A 19,107-nucleotide genomic window follows, 5' to 3' on the forward strand; every position below is an offset into this window, starting at 1 on the left:
GAGATGAAGGACACCTACCTGCCTTTCCTCCCACCCAGCCTGACTACAGCCTTGAATGCAGAGCTCTGCCAGCGCCTGCCTGGGCCCTGCACCTGGGTGATGTTTGAGTAGAAGGCGTGAGGAAGGGCAAACCACACTTTTCCTGTAGGCAGTTAACTGATTGTTCTCAGCCCTTCTCCCTGACTGCATTCGCTCACATGATCATGACCTCATTCGCACAGTGGAATAATGCAGAAAGTTACTTTGTTTGGAGCCATGCTTTGTCTAAGTTTTGTGATACAGCCTATACACAGAGAAAGACACCATTGATTAGTGCGTTTTATGTGGGGAGTTGGAAGAGTGATTTTTCCCAAAGGAATCAATGTTAATTTTCCAGAAAACTGAAGCACGTCACAGCCCTGAATTCAAAAGCTATCTCTGTGTATGAAAATCAAGGTCCATATGCCACATGCTGTGTGATGCCAAGGCGGTATTTAGCCTGGCAAATTCATATTTTACATTAGAACATTTTATCCTTGCAAAGCATAGCAGGAATGCTCTTCTGACACAATTCCAAATGAGCAGAATTCATTCATTTGGGGAGAAAAATGGACAAACTGTGTTGAAAACTTAGCTCATATTTAAAGCACTTGTGATTATTCCTGTCTGGGGTCATTTGTCCTTCGGAGAAAAGTCTAATTCAGTGTTAAATGCAGTACAGAGCCGGGCCTTGAGGGTGGGAGGCATGGCTTTTGCATGAAATCATAATGTGTACATTGTTTTTGAATATTCTTTTCATCATATGCTTCATTATCAAAACAATTCACAGCCTCCAAAGGACCCAGCCTGGAGGGTCTAAGATAGAGGAGCGAAAGGTGGAGAAATCCTTTCCTCTCCAACCACCGTTCAGAGCAGCGGAATTGAGTTTTCTCTTCTGGGGAATTTCCTGTAATCCCCAGGATTACCCTGAGGTTTCCAGGCATGGTGCTGGCAGGAGCTCACAGGGAAGAAGCGTAAGAGAATTAACATGTTCTGAATGCCAGATGCCAAACTAGTTGCTTCATCGCCACGATTTTGCTTGTTCCTTACAATCACTACCATTTTTCAAATGAAGATGCTGAGGAAGTTATGTAACTAGACTAAGGCCCCAAAGCTACACATTGTCCCACCAGTGTTTCTACCCAGCTCCCTCCTCTTACTAAACCAGTGCTGTGGGACCTCGCTGCTCCAAGTGTGAGCTGGGGACCTGCAGCCTTGGCATCATCACCCAGGAGCTTGTTGAAACTAGAATCCTTCCTGAGCCCCTTCCGAAACCTGCTGAATTGGAATCTATTTCAACGAAATCCAGTGTGAGAAGCTCATCACCACTGTGAAAACTAGCCTATCTGAACACTTGACCCGAAATACAAGTCCAGTTGCCATTTTCAATCTAGTTGCCAGGGGGCGCAGCCCACCATCTCATGCAGGAGTTGAACCGGCAACCTTGTTCTAACTAACTGAGCCACCCAGCCGCCCCTCTAGCAAACATATCTTAAATGAGATGGTACCAATTGCAATGTCGGGCAAATGTGATTTTCTGTATGGGGATTGGGAAAGAGAACAAGAGCTTAAATTGCAGCATGAAAGATTTCTGTTGGAGTTTTGAGAGTGTTTGACTATCCTACTCAAGAAACAGTGGAACGTTTCTGAGCCTGTCCTGATGCCACTGGGGGTGCTAAAAAGGTGACACTCCCCCAATCCTACCTGGCAACGATGCCTTTTGTGTCTTTATTGTACTCCCCAAACTTGTCCATGCCTCTGTCCTATCTTTCAGCTCCCAAGCGTGCTGTGTTGGGTCAGCTGGGCCACCCGGAGGCTGGGACTGAAAGGGAATAAATGAAGGATGGATTAAAGAGAGGCAAAACCTCATTCCTGCCCCCCTGGAGTCTGTGCATCTCCCTCTTTTCTCACTCAGTTCCTTTAATTCCACCAGGCTGCAGACACTTCTGGTAAACAGCTGTCCTCTCCCCCTTTTTCTCCTCTTTAGATTCTGGCCCAGAGATTTGTTAACCATATTTTCTCCATCCTCTCTGCCCACCTCTCTCCGTTTCTCTCTGTCTCTCTTCCTTTTGTGAGCTAAAAATCAACCTGAATCGTGACTGGAAAGTGAAACCAGCATGCCCAATGTATAGTAAGGGGGTAAGAAAGTTTTGAAGTGAAATGATAGCCAATAAAGAGTCCCTGTCCCCTTCATTTTCAGTTGTGAGTCTCCTCCAAAATTGCTATAGACATCTCTACCTACTTTCTTGTTTTATTCCCTATTAAACTTGTTTTTCTTGAGTTCCAGAATTTTTAAGCAGAATTCTTTCTCGATTCCAGCCTTCTTTCATTGCTGATATTATAACAATCACTTCTCACTCCTTTTTTTTTTTAAAGAAATTTTGTTGGGGAACAGTGTGTTTTTCCAGGATCCATCAGCTCCAAGTCAAGTAGTTGTCTTCAATCTAGTTGTGGAGGGCACAGCTCCTTGGCCCATGTGGGAATCGAACCGGCAACCTTAGTGTCATGAGCCCGCACTCTAACCACCTGAGCCAACTGGCTGCCCACTTCTTACTCCTTTTTAGTGAACATTATCAGTGAAGCAGATGCTTCTGGATTTATAACAAGGCATTCCAAGAGAAAACCTCTTTGCAACTCCTGTGTGCCTTCTTTCCGTAACTTTCATCATCCCTTGCAAATGAAAGGTGGGGCCATAGAAGTGAAAGGAGACCTGGGGAGTGACTGACTCCGGGTTACGCAGAACATCCAACATCCAACCCTGGCACTCAGACTTAGAGGCCAGAACAGGAGAAGCCCGAATGCTGGGCTTCTGACCAGAATGGAATGTGTCTCCCCAGGTCTGGGAAGCTGGTGTTTTTCTAGCAGACCAGCTGATCTGCTCCAGAGGGCTTAAAATTGGAAAATGGGGAGTTACGGGGACTAGTGGAGTCCAGAGAACATGAGAGAAGTTGCTATGGGGGATTATCAGTTATATCACAAAGAGGGGTGATGTGACACCCGGTAATTGACTCCTAGTATTGTTTTGAGGAAATAATTTGGAAATCAGTATTTGAAACAATTCTGTCTCTGATATCAGCCTCAGAGGTATAAAAAACAAAAGGAAGAAAAGCGATCTGGGCTGTCTGAGAGATGGCTTCTAGACTTCATTATTGTCATCAGTGATTAAGTGCATCTTATAGGCCAAGTGCATCTTATTTTAGCCTCACAATAACCCTGTGGGGAGCTTGGGTTGTTTTAATCCCATTTTTCAAGATGAAGACAATTGCAGCTGGAAGAGGTGAAATGAATTGGTCAAGGCCAGGCCCACAGGGCATACTATATTTACCCTTTTTTTGTTTCTGTGCTGGCTAAGCCTCTGTTCCCTCTCATGAGGAGAGAGGGGAGACTGGACTAGGAGTTTTGACTTTGTTATGTTTAAGCTACTTGTTTAAACTGTCTGAAGTCGGAGTTTAGTCCCTTAATTTTAAAGGCAATCTCTGTTTGAGCGTCTTTTTCCTTAGAGGCCTCTCCTCTAGGCAACACTCCTCTCTCCAGCCCAGACCCTCTCAGTGTATTGTCGCAGCTCGTGAATTCCTCAAAGGTCTTTTGGGGCTTGATAATGTATGTCATGTCTTGCAAGATCCACTAACCTCTCTCTTCCACAAATTATGCCTTTCAAAATTGGCCTAGAAAAATGCTAGCAAGAATCAATACACAATTGCCTGTTGCGATTGTCTTGGACGAATACAAGCTAACAATTGCTGGGGCTTTATGAAGAATGGATCCAAACCAAGGACAGAGTTTGTATGAATAGAGGGAGACAATATGTTATGCATACAATGGAATAAAACCTTGAACCTTCAACATGGGCCCCTTGTCATCCGCAAATTGTGATCAAGCTTCTTTCAGAAGAGTACAATTTTGAAAGCTTTCAAATTTTTGTATGTCTTCAGTGAGTTCAGTCTTCCATAGAGCAGATACTTTGAGATTAAAGTGGGTTTAAGCTGTTAGCTGGTAATTAATATTTATTGAAAGTCAGGCCCTATTTCAAGTGCCATATTATCATCTTTGACCAACATACCATCCTGTTGGGGAAGATAACATTATTATAATATTTTTGTTATAGATGAAGAAACTGAGGCACAGGAGTTATAGACAAGGGCACATAGCAAGTGGCAAAGCCAGGATTTCAATTCCGGTAGTCTGGCTTTTATAGACAATCTCTTAATCATTTACCCTCTTTATTCTGCCTTCTGAATAATTATTATTTTGCTTAATACAAACTCCTCCTGCCCTCTTCTTTTGCTATGGTTGAGGGTATGAATCTTAGACCATAAACAAAGGCTTGCAAAAATGTACCATTTAAAACTTATACAAATTAACTTAATTTTGTCTCCAAGACGTCAACCTGTTTAGCTAACAGAAAATTTAACATGGGTTATTTTTGGAACACACTCACTTTGTGGTCACATTCATGATCTAAAGTTTGAGAAAGTGCTGGGTTGTGGGAAGGGGCCCATCCAGACACTTGTCTACGCTGGTTTTAGCTTGATTTCCAGTCACATGTCTGCATTGCTTTTGACTGTTTCTGTCCACTTGGTCACGGTTGATTGAGGCTCTCTGCTAGTCCGGGCAGGTGTGCAGTGGAGCAGGCATGTGATGGGACAGGCGTGCGATGGAGCATGGGGGTCCTTGGCAAGTCTGGGAACCTGGACCCTGGAGCCTCTCCTCTGAAGTCTTGCCAGTTACTCTAGAAGCTTCCAGGGAACAGAGCAAAACATCCAAGGGTGGAGGGAGAAAGGACCCTTTCTAAAACACCCTGCATCGTCTTCTTGATGGCTTAGAGTTTTACAAAAGCCAGGAAGAACCTTGACTCCTTGACACCAGCTCCCCAAAGCAAGCATTTGTTTTTGTTTTTGTTTTAAGCTGAGCCATCCTGCCACCTGTTGGCAGCTCAGCTCGGGCCGTGAATCGAACCAGAGACCCTGTTGCTCAGAGCTCGCACTCTTGAGTATGCTCTTAACCCACTGAGCCACTTGGCCGGCCCCCCAAGCAAGCATTTGAATGAAAATCCTGGCTGGCTGCCTAAGGAAGGAGGAGGAAAGAGGAGAGAAAGTGAAAGAAGACATTAAGACCTCAAAAATTTTCATGGAGTAGAATGGTTGTTTCCAGGGGCTGGAGGGAGGGAGAAATGGGGAACTGGTATTCCGTGGGTACGAGGTTTCAGTTTCGCAAAATGAAAAGAGTTCTGTGGATGGATGGTGGTGATGGCTGCACAACGGTGTGAATGTACTTAATGCCACTGAACTGCACACTTCAAAATGGTTAAAATGGTACATGCCATGTACATTTTACCACAGTAAAAAAGTAATCAATATAGAAGTTTTATTTCCTTTATACAAACTTTGACTTTGATTAAAAACAATAAAGTGAGTACATCCAAATGACAGAAATAAAAGTAAGTAATTGTAATCATAAAAGAAAATATTCATGAAAAACGAGTTTAGAAAGCCAAAGGGGAGAAGCAGACTTGAATCCTCCTGTGGTGGGTGGGTATGTCCGTTCCTCCTCAGGGACACGCCAGGGCTCCTGTGACCTCTGAGCCCAGCCTATCTCTTGAACCCTGTGGGCTTTTAATACCCAACAGTGAGTTGGCTCAGCGAGTGTTTGGGGGCCCAAGGGCTCCATTCCCCTGACAGGCACTCCGTGGGGCGAGCCTGCGTGCTCACTGCAGCCCTCATTGGGAACGACGGGACTGATTTTCCCTACTGTCTAGGCGGCTCTCTGGGCCCTGGCATGAGGGCCACTCCTTAATGAGCACACCTCTGTAATCAAACGCATCCCGAGCTGTCACATTTCTCAGTATTGTTTCCTTTGCAGATTAACTCTGGCTTGTCACATTTCCAAGTTGTAAACCACCCCTCTCCCTTTATTTTTACCACAGTGGCTCCATGACAAGGGAAATGATGGATGCTTGGACTTGCTTTCTGGCATTCGGGGTGTCAGCTATGGGGGCCCGTCACATGCCCAGCCTCTAAACCAGGAAGAAGTGCCTGTTGAGGTCTCAAAGACACGCTTGTCTTGTGCTTCCATGGCTGTCAGAAAGAGCATGTTCCAAGGGACCTTCGGGTGGCAAGGCTATGGAAACACAGCGGTGGCAGCCCTCAGTGGCTCGTCCCTGTCAGTGGGCTCTGGTGCCACACCAGCAGGGTGACTCCCTGTTGGAGAGCCAGGTCCCTGACACCCATGACAGCATGGGACATGTGCTTGCCAGCCCCAATAAGCAAGTCGAGGCCATTCTGTGATGGGCACTCCTTCTGGTTCTTGCCCTTGTTCATTTTTAATTTTAATTGCAGCGAAATTCACATAGCGTAAAACTTAGCATCTTAACCATTTTAAAATATACAGTTTAGTGGCCTTTAGTACATTCCCACTATTGTGCTACCATCACCACCATCCCGCCGCACAGCTTTTCTGTCTGGCAAAATTGAAACTCTTTCCTCATTAACTTCCAGCTCCCCTTTCTCTTCTCCCCTTTAGCCCCTGGTAACCCCGATTCTACTTTCGGTTTCTGTGAGTTTGACTACTCTAGGCAGTCTAGTGGAATCATACAATATTTTGACCTTTTATGACTGGCTGTTTTATTTAGCAAAATGTCCTTAAGGTTCATCCAAGTCATAACATGTGTCAGAATTTCCTTTTTAATATTCGTGAACCATATTCCATTGTATGTATGTGGCACATTTTGTTTAACCATTCATATCCATCAGTGGACACTTGGGCTGCTTCCACCTTTTGTCTCACTCTTGTGTTTGAGAGGCATCATTGATTTGTGAGGACCTCAGGAGAGGAAAGGAATTTTCCCCAAGTCCCTACTTTCAAGAAGTTCACTCTCTCTAGCAAGTGCCCAAGTACAAATACAGGAAAAAGGAAACCACAGTGCAGAAGTTGTATGAGACATCAGAAGTTGTATGACACATCTGTTCGAGACATGTTACAAGAGCATGGATTTGCACACTGAATGGCTTGGAGAGAGTATAGGAGACATTAAGGCAGCGGCTCTCAACCTTTCTAATGCCGGGACCCCTTAATACAGTTCCTCATGTTGTGGTGACCCCCAACCATAAAATTATTTTCGTTGCTACTCTGTAACTGTCATTTTGCTACTGTTATGAATCATAATGTAAATATCTTTTTGTTTTCCGATGGTCTTAGGCGACCCCTGTGAAAGGGTCGTTCGATCCCCAAAGGAGTAGCCACCCACAGGTTGAGAACCTCTGCTTTAAGGCATGGATTCCAGAGTTAGGTAGCTCAAGCTCAAATCCTGGCTTTGTCACTTACTATCCATGTCACTTTGGGTGAATTATTGAAACTTTGTAAGCTTCAGTTTCCTCATCTGTAAGATGGGGCTAATAGTGTTTTCCTCATAGAGTTGTTGAGAGGATTGAAGGAGAAAATCTAAATCGAGAGTTTAACAGAGAGCCTGGCCTACTATTAGTATCCAACACTAAAATATAGAGGAAACAACATATTCCCCACTAAATATCAGGCAGACTGGCTATTTTTAAATATATTGTTCCCTTACTATGACTGTAAACAATCAGTATCTGTATTTGTCACAATTTTAGAAGCATTAGCAGGTTCCTATTCTGCCTTTTCTATTGCACCTACTTTTAAGATTGTAGTTGTTTTAGCAAGCATAGTAACCGATTTTGGAGACTCTCATCAAGTAGAGAGAAAGCTTTTCACTTGGTTTCATCAGATAATTGATAACAAAATATGGCTTGGCTTTCTTATCACTGGGAAGATACAGAATGAAGAAGGAGAATGACCTTCATCTAACTGATGAGGGAGTTAGCATTCTCTAATTCTCTGGGCAGATTAGAGAGAGGAGGTTGCCCGATTTTAATCTCTTGGTAACAGTAGGTCCTGTGCGCTGCCTGTGTGGATAGTGCTATCATAGTGGTTCTCTCAGTTAAGGAGTTCATATTTAGATGATTTTAATCTGAAGTATTAAAATATACTCTCGTCCTTTTTTCTAGTAATAATGACAAAAACTTTTAAAAGTTAAAAATCAAGGAAAATCGAATCGTTTTGCTGAATGAAATATTTTTCTGTTAAAGGGTGTCCTAAAGGTATTCTAGAATGTAGGTCTAAGATACATTATCTGGCTGGCGCATTACTTACTCTGTTCCTGTTTGTCTGCCTGGCATTTCCGACCCAGGAGTTCATTGACTTCAAGGCAATAGAACCCATTCTTAGCCAGCAGAAAAAAACATCTGAGTCTCCTCTGCCCCAACAATAGATGTTTTTTAAATGCACTGTACACAGTCCTCTAAAAAAAGTAGGCTTTTTTGGGGGGGGTGGGGAGGGATGGGTGTGAACGGAGGAATTTCCTCCTCCACCCTAGCTGCCGCTAAGCTGTAAGCTATACTCTAAGAAGAAAACTATCAGGGTCTCCACTTTCCTTGGCACATTGCTTTGCATTTTTGTTTACTGGTATTAATGAAGACTTCCCCAAAATGCACCTTAATTTGCAGACTTCCAGCTTTGCTTAGGCTAACTCAAGCTTCCTAGGTGTCTTAGACTCCCCTGGGGTTCTTTTTTACACCTTCCATGTTATTCTGGTGTGGCCCTTCCCTTAGTGTTTCTGATCAAGAATGTCTTCTGTGTTGACAATTGCTCAATCTGGGGAAAGGCCTGCTGTGCTGTCTTAAATTTATTTTCCTACTTGTCATTAAAAGTGAAAACAAAACTTGGAGATTTATTTTCTCTCTTTAAATTTCCATGCAGTTCTCCCCCCCCGGAGTCTCTTGAGAAGGATCAGGCAGTAGTGGCTGAAATACTGCTGTGGCTTTTAGCAAGTGAGAATTTCCCAGGCTGGGTTTAGATTTGTATTTGTTTACGTTCCAAACTTTCTTTGGTCAGACCGTAATGTTGAGTATCAGGAGAACCTGAGGCAGATAGAATTTCATGGAATGTATATAATCCTTTGGGGTTGTATGTTTTACGCAAATAAACTTGCATGATGGATCGGTTAACTAGGACGAAGTCTCCAGCAGATCTCACTTGGCTAATTTTGGTTTTTTGTTCTTTCTCTGTTTTTCTGATTAGACTTCTGTCCTACTTCCTTTAAAGGGGCAGCTGAGTTGCATGGAAATGTGGGAGGGGTATGGGCGATGGTGCAGTTATTGAGGGGCATTGTAGTGGGCTTGGTAACATCTCGCACTAAAAACAAGATGGTATGGGAACCCCCGTTGTAGCTTCTGCTGTCGTGAGGGCAGGATTGGAACTCGCTTAAAAAAAGAGCAGCTCCCCTCTTGGTTGCCTCACTTCTGTCTGGGTAAACAAGGTGCCAGAAATAATTAGCCCTGGTTGGCAGAGTGTAGGACCGCCCGCCCAGGAAGGATCTTACCGTATGGCAGCAAGAGCATAGTGTAGGAAGGAAGTTGATGTTTTCCAGTGTCCATTCGACTTAATTTGCAAAATGTTTTGTTTTTGTTTTTTTAATTGGGGAACAGCCATGGTCATTGGTTACACGTTGCTTTCATGCTACAATGGCATAGTTGACTCTTCTGAGGAGGGAGCAGCTCACAGTGACCCATACAGGGATCGAACTGGCAACCTTGGTGTTATCAGCATGCAGCTTTAACCAGCTGAGCTAACCGGTCACCCCAAACTGTTTTATTTTCTAAAGCCACAGAGTTATCCACAGATTCACCAAGGTCAAAGATTAGTCCTCTTAAGAGGACTAGGTTGTGGAGAATGAGGCCTGAAAAGTCTGGGAACTCACTCAGAATGACCTGATCCAGTTTTTCCACTTCCCAAAGCCTTGGTTTTGTTAACTGCAAAATGGGGCGAACGATACCTACAGGTTAGGTGTTGCTGTTAAGGATTAAGTGCAGGAATGAATCCAAAGTGGCTGGCCCATTTTCAATAATGTAGTTTTAAATAAATGTTTATTCCCCCCTGCAACCATTCAGGATCAAGTGAGCTGACATGTAAAAGTGACTTTGAAAACTACTGAGGTTATTTGCGTTTGCCTCTTCGTTGACTTCAAAACATTTGTCCCAGAAACAGAAGAGAAATATCCTTTGATCATGAGACAGGTGCGTTTTTAGTGTTAAGTCCACTGCATGTCATTCTTGTGGCTTATTAATGTGGTTAATTTAAACCCTTCCATTCTCTTGACGGTGCAGTATGCATTTGCTTATTGATTCTAAAACCGTGGGATGACCAGGAGGCGCTGAGGAAATGACAGCTTCCCAACAGTCCATCTGCCTCACAGAACTTGTGTCTTTGGGGGACAAGGGAGGCAGAGGTAGAGCTGCAATGAAGTGACGCCCAGGGGTCACTCACACTCGTCGGTTTCTGTCTGATCTGATTTATCAGGAGTGACGCGAACATGATTCAGAAATGGTTTTATAAGCATTTTTATTTTGATTGCATCATCTTTTGTTGGCTAGTTCCATTTTTCTAATGTCATTTGATTAACTCAAGGGTGCCTAATATTTATTGTCCTGACTCATGAAGGGGGAGGCTACTTGCTTGTTAATGGGGAGACCCCCTGGGAGGAAGAGGCTTGGTTGGCAGGCAACCCCACCTGATGGGTATTCTGGCAAATTCCAGAGAAGGAAATGTGATGATGACTCCCCGCGAAGCGGTACTAACAACCTTGCCCAAAACCGCTGTGGAAACACTTTCACCTACTTTTAATACATTCGTTTTCCCCTGGGAGCAGATTGAGCTGACATCACTCGGTCCCATTTTGCACACAAACTGAGTCTCAGAGAAGCTAAGTGAATGACTCAAGGTCACACACCTGGATCTGGCAAAGTCCCAGATGCATACAGACCACCAAAGTTAGAAGAGCAGGGAAAGTCTAGAAAGACTTTTTCTTTCTACATTCAACTTTTCTATGTTGGTTGGATAGTTTCCAAAGCACAATGATAATGTTTTTTTTTTTAAATAATCATTTTTAAAAATCTGAAAATTCCACTTATTATAGTTGTAATTATTCAATTTTAAGAGAATGAAAAAAGGATCTTACCAAACCTTTAGTCCAGTTCTCTCATTTTACAAACCAAAAGTCTAAGACAAGTGCAACTAAGAAGTTTGGTCAAGGGGTGGCTGGGTGGCTCAGTTGGTTAGAATGCGAGCTCTGAGCAAGAGGGTTGCTGGTTCAATTCCCACATGGGCCAGTGAGCTGCACCCGAGCTGAGCTGCCGCTGAGCTCCTGGTGGACGGCCAGATATCTCAGTTGGTTAGAGTGTGTGCTCTTAATAAGAAGGTTGCTGGTTTGATTCCTGTATGGAGTGGTGGGCTGTGCCCCCCTCCCCATAATTAGATTGAAAATGGTGGCTGGACTTGGAGCTGAGCTGTGCCCTCCACAATTAAGATTGAAGGACAACAGCTAGACTTGGAACTGATGGGTCCTGGGAAAAACACACTGTTCCCCAATAAAACTTAAAAGAAAAAAAAAAAAAAGGTCAAACTAAACTTTCAAAAAAAAGAAAGAAATTTGGTCAACATGATAAGCTGGCTAGTGGTATAAAAGATCTCTCAAAACTTAATAGACTATCTTCCAATCACTTCAAAACGGATGATCATGTAATGTGATAGAGGCACTCAATATTGTAGTACAATATATAAATGTATCAAATTGACACACTATGTACTTGAAATTTATACAAGGTTATATGTCAAATATATTTCAATATAAAATAAACTTAATAGGCTAACTGTGATGACTGAAGCTCTGTATCCTTCCCAATACATGTTTAGCTGCCTGAACTAACCCAGGTTACTCCAGGCTGTACTGTTAAGAAAGAGAGGCCCCTAACCCTTGGCTTGGGGTCAGAACATGGCACCTCTTGGTACCCCCATGACATCAGGGCATGTTTCTCTCCCTCTTTTTTCATCTGTAAATGGGAATACTGACCCCCACCTTGCAAGGTTAGAATTTGAAATTAGAGATAATGAATTAGGTGGAATGCACCTGAAATTGCCATTTGTGTAGGTTAAAATGGTCAAACATTGGGAATGTCATACGGTGTTACCTAGTATTTAAAGAGTCCGATAGGCACTCAGTAAACAGTAAAACTATTTGGTCTGTAATAGGGGCTAAACGTAATTCTTATGGGTATTCATGGTTAGATTCCCAAATGTCTATTTTCTTTTCTCAAAGAAATGTGGGACGTGAACATGGCTTTGCATTTTCTTAAATTTATACAGGTGCTCTCTGACTTTGGAAAGCCTTTTACTGACGTCACAGCCCACCTCCCCTCACAGTCCCTAGGACCATCTTTTTGATGACTTTGGTAGCTCATGGCTCAGTCCCCTCTCTCCTATTCTATCACTGCTCACTGGATGGAGACAGGTCCTCTGTTACCCCCACTTCTTCTAGTTTTCTTTCATTGACTATCAATTATTTTTAAGTTAGAAACTTTCTGAGCAGTAACTGCTCTACCTCACGGATGTGTAGAAAATGGGTATATTTTCAGGATTTTTACCACTGCCATAGTTTCTTATTGGGTAGGTTTTGGTAAAACTATATCTAGAAAATTTCCTTAGACCGCGGCAGTGCCATTGAGTGATAAGAGCTTGGGGGTGATTTTGGGGATACCTATGTTCTGGACATCACTGTGTTTACCCACTAAATGTTTGACCTTGGGCTTCATAGGAGTTGTTTATAAATATACAAGATCGATAAGATCATTCTGAATAAAAAAAATTGGTTATTTGTGATTTTCCTCACCATTTTATATTTATAGGTAGACAGAGCATTGGAGAAACAGTGAAGGATGAGTTATCATGAGTTCATATTATTCATTTTATTGAATTTTCCCATTTGTCCCTCTCAACAATTTTCTCTAAATCAATATGACACTGTATCCAGGGAAATACATAGCTTAAGCTTACTGGTAAAATGTAGAATCTCAACCACATTTCACTATAAAGCAAACTGTTGACCTGGGCAGAGGTCGCGGGAGAGAGAGAGAGAGAGAGAGAGAGAGAGAGAGAGAGAGAAAGAGAGAGAATGTGAGACAATCCTAAATCTTCATCTTTTCCCATAGGACGCAACTCAGTTTTCTATTCTCAGAAGTGACAAGCTAAGCCTTTTTGTTTGTTGCCTTTTGAAGAATGAAGAAAAAGGAAGCTGACATTTATGTAAAACTTAAATCACCTGACAACTTTTTGTGCCTAGTGGTAATATACATCTCTCTGCATACACTTCCAAGATTTATCTTGTTTCATTAAAACTGCAGATGTGTGTCATCTGTTTTACTTGTCTGCATAGTTTTGTTACCGAGCATCTTATAAGTCTTGCAATCTAGATAGAAACAGGAAATAAGAGAAATGGGAATACTGGAAGAATAAATTTCACTACCTCCCTTTGGCAGTGACTATCAATGATCCTGGAGCATGAAAGGGTCAGGTACCCTGTGTTTAGATGCCCTATTGAAAAACCAGACCTAAGGCATTAAGATAAAACATTTTTTTAAAAAGTTGTATCATTTAGTGAGATGTCCCAGGTTCCCACTAGAGGATGGATTTGGTGGCGTTTTCAGTGGGCCAAGGCCACTGAGCCTTGGAGGGCCATGGCAGTGGGACAACAAGGAAGGGGCAGGCTGACCTTTCATGTGACCCCTGTTTGGCTCCCTTCCCATTCTTCCTCCTTTTGTCTTTGTCACCTCTGTGAAGGCAGGATTCCATAGCAGCCTTTCAAGATCTGGCATTTACCTTCTCCTCTGGGAATTAATTAAGTGAATTCTTGCTTCTGGTAAACAGTAACTCGTCAGCGAGGGTGGCACGTAAGAGAAACAAGTTGGTATGTCCAGCCATGGACAAGGTTGCAGGTGCTGAGGCAGGGTTTCCTGCCCGGGGGTGGAGGATGGACTAATGCTAAGCCCAGGCCAGGAGGGCAAAAATAGCGTCTCAGAATACCCTGAAGTCAGGCTTGGGATGGTGGGCTCACCCGGGACCAGCTCCATGTCTCATGTGGCAAGTGGCCAAGCAGAGTGGGGTGGTCCTTGGTCTATCAGTCCCTGGTCCCAGCTGCCTGCTGCTAAGCTTGCATCTTTCCAGAAGCATGCAGCTGATAGCATTTGCCTGTGGTGTCATTTGTGGACAAGGAAGAAAAACTGAAGGTGGACCTGAGAGAGATTACTTGTCCTGTGTCCTCCAGGATCTGCAAATGACACTAAGGGTTTGAAGGAGGGGATGGGAATGGAGAAGACATTGGTTTGCAAGAGAGTTGGAGTTAGGACAGGTGCAGGAGTAATGTCTTGTTTGGGGGAGCAGCGTTCATATAGCATAGACGCTCTAGGGGTACATAAACCACCAGGAGGCATAATTATCCATGTGGTTCTTGCCCTTCAAATGCAGCCAGCCTGCCCAGATCGCCCAGCTCGGGGAGTGGCCGGCGCCTACACTGCTCTCTGACTAGCTGACTCTTCTCCCTGTTCTCTGCCCTTAAACCTCCTGGACTATTCGATTCACTTCTGGCTCCTGAGTTCTGCCCTTCTGCTCCAGGTCCACCTTGAGCTGACACCCCAGCGACCCTTCTCTGGCTTACCTAGCTGGATTTCCCCTCTTTTCCCTTTCCCTTGCTTAACTTTGCATGTCAACTCCATTTTGATTCTCTAAAGAGACCTTTTTATTAAAAAATGGAAATCTGGGGCAGTGAGAAAGAGTAGAAGTGCATCACTGTTTATTTTTAGACTATTCACTCAGGCCTAGGAATTAACACGAACCCAAGATTTCTACCATTGTACTTGCCAGGTACAAAAAAGGAAAATTACAGTTGATTTCTGCATTATCCTTTTAATAACTTCATCATAAATTTGAAAGCACAGAATGGGCTTTTTTGCAAAGCCCTGAGCCCTCTATCTGCGAGTTCATCTTAATGACAGATTATCTGTTCTGAGCACGAGTGCATCATCACTGGTCTTGTGTTTTTAGATCAACACAGAGCTTTTCGGGGGAAAAAATGCTGAAGTAAAAAGACAAGTCATTCTCCCATGGGCATTTCTGGAAACCCTCTCAGCTGGGACACTTGAAGCGAGCCTCATGACCAGGGCTGAGAATTGCGGTGGCACACACAGCTTTTCTAGGATGTTCTGCATGGGCTCACTTTGTATGTGATCCACAGACTTGGGCCAGGGTCATCTTAGCTTGTTGTTGTATTCGCAGTTAAAAGGCTTTTGTTAAAAGAACAAACAAGAAAGCTCACATGAGTCAAGCATGTATTTTAGATGCCAGCTCCAAGGATATAACTAAAGATAAAATAATATTTATTGTTCAGTTTCCCTGGGGATTGTAGGTAGCACATCCTTCTGTAACTTGTATAGATGAAAGTAAATTTACTTTTGACAAATTGCAGTGTCTATATTATGGGGAACCCCCCTCCCTGCCCCCACCAAGTCTTATCTCTGTACAGGGTCTGAAAAATCTTTTGAGGGGTGCTATCACTCTTAACAGTAACTAGCCAATATATCATGAAGGTTTCCCCCCGCCCCCGGAGGTTGAATTTATTGCTATTTAGTATAGAATTTTTAACTGTTTTACTCTCCTATCAGGATTTTATATAGCTTTATGTATCTCCCCACAAAATACATATTAATTGCAAAGGGACCATAGTAACTTTTCAGTAGAGGAAACTGGCAAACACCACCCTAACCAAATAGTCAAAGTTAAAATCATCAGTAGTTGGGCAAATGGACATTGAGCACCATTTGATGAGATGAACATGAGGAAAACAGCATCACTTCTGTGATAGTCCTACAAAATGCGTAACTTGGATCTGACCATGAGGAAATATCAGATAACCCCCAAATTGAAAAACATCCAACAAAATAACCCGTCTGTAATTTTTAAAAGTGTCAAGGACATGAAAGACCTAGAAAATGTCTCACATTGAAAAAGACGAAAGAGACGTGAGAACTAAAGGCCACATGGGACCCTGGATTGAACCATTTTGTTGGTAAGAACATCATTGGGAGAATGGTTAAAATTTGAATGGGGTCTGTAGTTTAGGTGGTGGGATTATGTCCATGTTTATTTAATGGTTTTGAGGCTGTCCTGTGATTAGGTAGGAAAATGTACAGAAGTATTAGGAATACTGGTGCATTATGCCTACAACTGGCTCCAATGGTTTAGAAAAAAAATTACATACATACACCATGTAGTATTTTAATTTTTAGAACTGGCTATAGGTAAAAGACATTATAAGAGATGAATTAAAAGGATATGCTCTTTAATATGGGCACGATTGTTTATGCTGTCATTTTTGACAATCTTGAGCGCTTTCTAGCTGAAGCCTGGAGAGCGAGCTTTTTCATGTACCGATCCTGTAGTCTGCCCTTGCTCTTTGGAGGTTTGAGTGGAAAGTAATTTCAAGCATGTTGAAGTTTACCAGTGTGGTGTGGCTGCTATACTCAGGCTTCTGTCTGTTTGGGTCTCAGATGCCTTATCTTCAAATTATTCTGACATATGTATTAAGCTAGTACATAAAAGTTTTTGAAGACTGATTCAGATGTGATTAAAAAATGTATAATTTTCCTATGATATTTCATTCTTTCCTGATTATGAAAATACTATATACTTACTATAAAAACTGTAAATACACTATATATATATATATATATATATATATATATATATTTTTTTTTTTTTTTTTTAGGAATCTCTTTGGTTTTATTAAGTTATTCATGAATCTGGCAGCACTCCATCTGGTAAGTGGAGAGTTGCTCCAGTATAAAAATAATTTATAAAGTTCAACTAGAATCTGATCACTCAGAAATGACATGCCACTCGTAACACTTAGGCTTATTTCTTTGTAATATACGTGTGTGTGTGTGTGTATTTTAAAATGCCTCCATTTGGGGGACATCATGCTGAATATATAGTTTGCTATCCTAATGTTTTTATTCATTTTAGCATAAGCACTTCCCCATGTTCTAAAATTTCAGACATTTTTTAGCTTTTCATTTTAATATAATTTTAAACTTACAAGAGTTGCAACAGTAGTACAAAGAATTTTTGTGTTCCTTTTGCCAATTTTTAACATTTCCCATAGTTGCTTTCTGTCTCCCTCTCCCTTCGTATTCATATATAGTATATGAATTTATGTATAATTCATGTGTATTATACACACTATACATTATATATCATTTTTAATGATTTTTTCTGAACCATTTACATATAAGTTGCAGATATCATGCCTCTTTATATTATTTTATCTAATCATGACAAAGTTTTAAAATTCAGGAAATCTGACATTGATACAGTACTAATATCTAATATTAACTCCATTTTCAAATTTTGCCAATTTTCTCCAAACTGCCCTGTATAGCTTTATTTATTTTTTTTTTACCCCCAAACCAGGATCTGATCCAGGATCATTTAGGGGTCATGTGTCCTTAGCCTCCTTTAATCTGGGAAAGTTCCTCAGCCCTTTTCTTGCCTTTGACACTTGTGAAGAGCACAGGTAATGTCCCTCTGTGTAGATTAGTCTGTTTTGTACACATGGTCATTAAGAGCTACAAAATATTCCATTGAAATTTACTTAGATATAATGGATTATGTTGGGCTGTTTGGTGGTTCCCAGATGTTTGCCTTTATAAAGAATATGAACATCTTATGTTTTTGTGAGCATCCCTATTATTTCCATCTAATGGCTCCCAGAAGTGAAAATACTGGATATATAGGCATGGCTGCAAAGACTCCTGAGACATTTCCAAATTGCTTTTCAGAAGGGTAAAACTGGGCATTAATGAAATGTCACACATTGACAAATTAAGGTCCATTTTTGAAACCCAGGAATGTAAAATGAAGACCTATAGAATATATTCTACGTTAGCAGTACACAGTTTTCTCTCATATTTTTGTTACATGTGCTTTGTTAAGCAAAACTGCAGGGTCCCGACTTATGCATAGATAATGTTTAGAGAAGCGTAGAGGAGACAAGATAGTCGAGGCTGCCTCTGAGCTGTGTAGGCAAGCCAATTTTTATGGGTTATTTATTAATTTGAAATTGATCCTGGCACCTATCAAGGTAAGATTACTGTATCATTGCTTGGGGCTCCCTTTCACTGCCTGTGTAGATAAAGCGTTAATGTTTATTTTATGGGCAATTCTTAACCTCTAGCACATGAGTGGGACTGTCACACAGACCGTCCCACCCCAGTGCAGGCCCAGTCGCAATGCTTGTCTCAGAAACCATTCCAGTAGGCCTTTGTTCAATGAAGTGGATAGATGTGGTAGACGCCGAACTTAGTGGGTCAGTTTTGGGAATCAGTGCTCTTAGTAATGCATAGCGTAAGCCCTGGAGCCTGACACTCTTAGGTTTGAGTTTCAGCATCACCACTTACTTGCTGTGTGACAATGGTCAAATTTCTTAACCTCTCTGAGCCTTGGTAGTTTTATCTGTAAAAGGAGGATCGTAATGATACCCACCTAATAGGGTGGTTGAGATAACACATAGAAAACCCTTAGCATGATACTTGGCATATCGTCACACACATTGAGTGTTAGCTTTCATAATTATTATAACAGTCCATTCTCTTTGCGGCTGTGCTGTACAGTGGCCAAAATCATCATCACATCTTGTGAGGTAGACAGCCCAGGTATTAGCTCTTCCATTTGATGGATGGGAAACCCCAGACTCAGAGAGGTTCTGTGAGCTGTCAAAGCTATGTAGCATGTACATAGCCAGGCTGGACATGCATCTTAGTTTTCTGACTCCCATATCAGGGCTCTTTTCCTGAAATCCACTGCCTGTTTCATAATTCTGTACCTGGCGGTCCAAAGCTCTTGGAGCAAATGTTGACTAAACCTCAGGATTCTCTTCCAGGTATGTCTTGACACAGACCAGGCATTGACAAATGTAAATATTTTATGTTAAATATTTTAGGCTTTGGAGGCCATATGGTCTCTTGCAATTTCTCTGCTGTAGGAACTTGAAAACAGACTTAGACAATATGTAAATGAATGGACATGGCCACTTTCCAATAAAACTGTATTTATAAGAACTGGTGGCAATCAGATTTGGCTCAGGCATGGGCTGTCTTTATCAACCCCTGATTTAGACAGTCAACGCATTTCTGG

General features: G+C 42.1%; 1 protein-coding gene across 8 annotated transcripts in view; it reads left to right on the plus strand.

The window, feature by feature from the left end:
- PALM2AKAP2 (PALM2 and AKAP2 fusion) overlaps positions 1 to 19,107 on the plus strand; it is a 428,602-nt gene that overhangs the window by 333,823 nt on the left and 75,672 nt on the right. Inside the window, exon 1 of one of the 8 annotated variants that reach the window (XM_019635848.1) lies at positions 9,981 to 10,106. The exons of the other annotated variants lie outside the window; for them this stretch is intronic. Within the exon in view, the coding sequence (XP_019491393.1) occupies positions 10,098 to 10,106 (9 nt within the window). The 5' untranslated portion in view covers positions 9,981 to 10,097. Of the gene's footprint in view, positions 1 to 9,980; positions 10,107 to 19,107 lie in introns of those variants that run through there. 8 annotated transcript variants of the gene reach the window in all.

The sequence above is a fragment of the Hipposideros armiger genome, unplaced genomic scaffold, assembly GCF_001890085.2.
Source record: "Hipposideros armiger isolate ML-2016 unplaced genomic scaffold, ASM189008v1 scaffold_24, whole genome shotgun sequence".
NCBI lineage: Eukaryota > Metazoa > Chordata > Mammalia > Chiroptera > Hipposideridae > Hipposideros > Hipposideros armiger.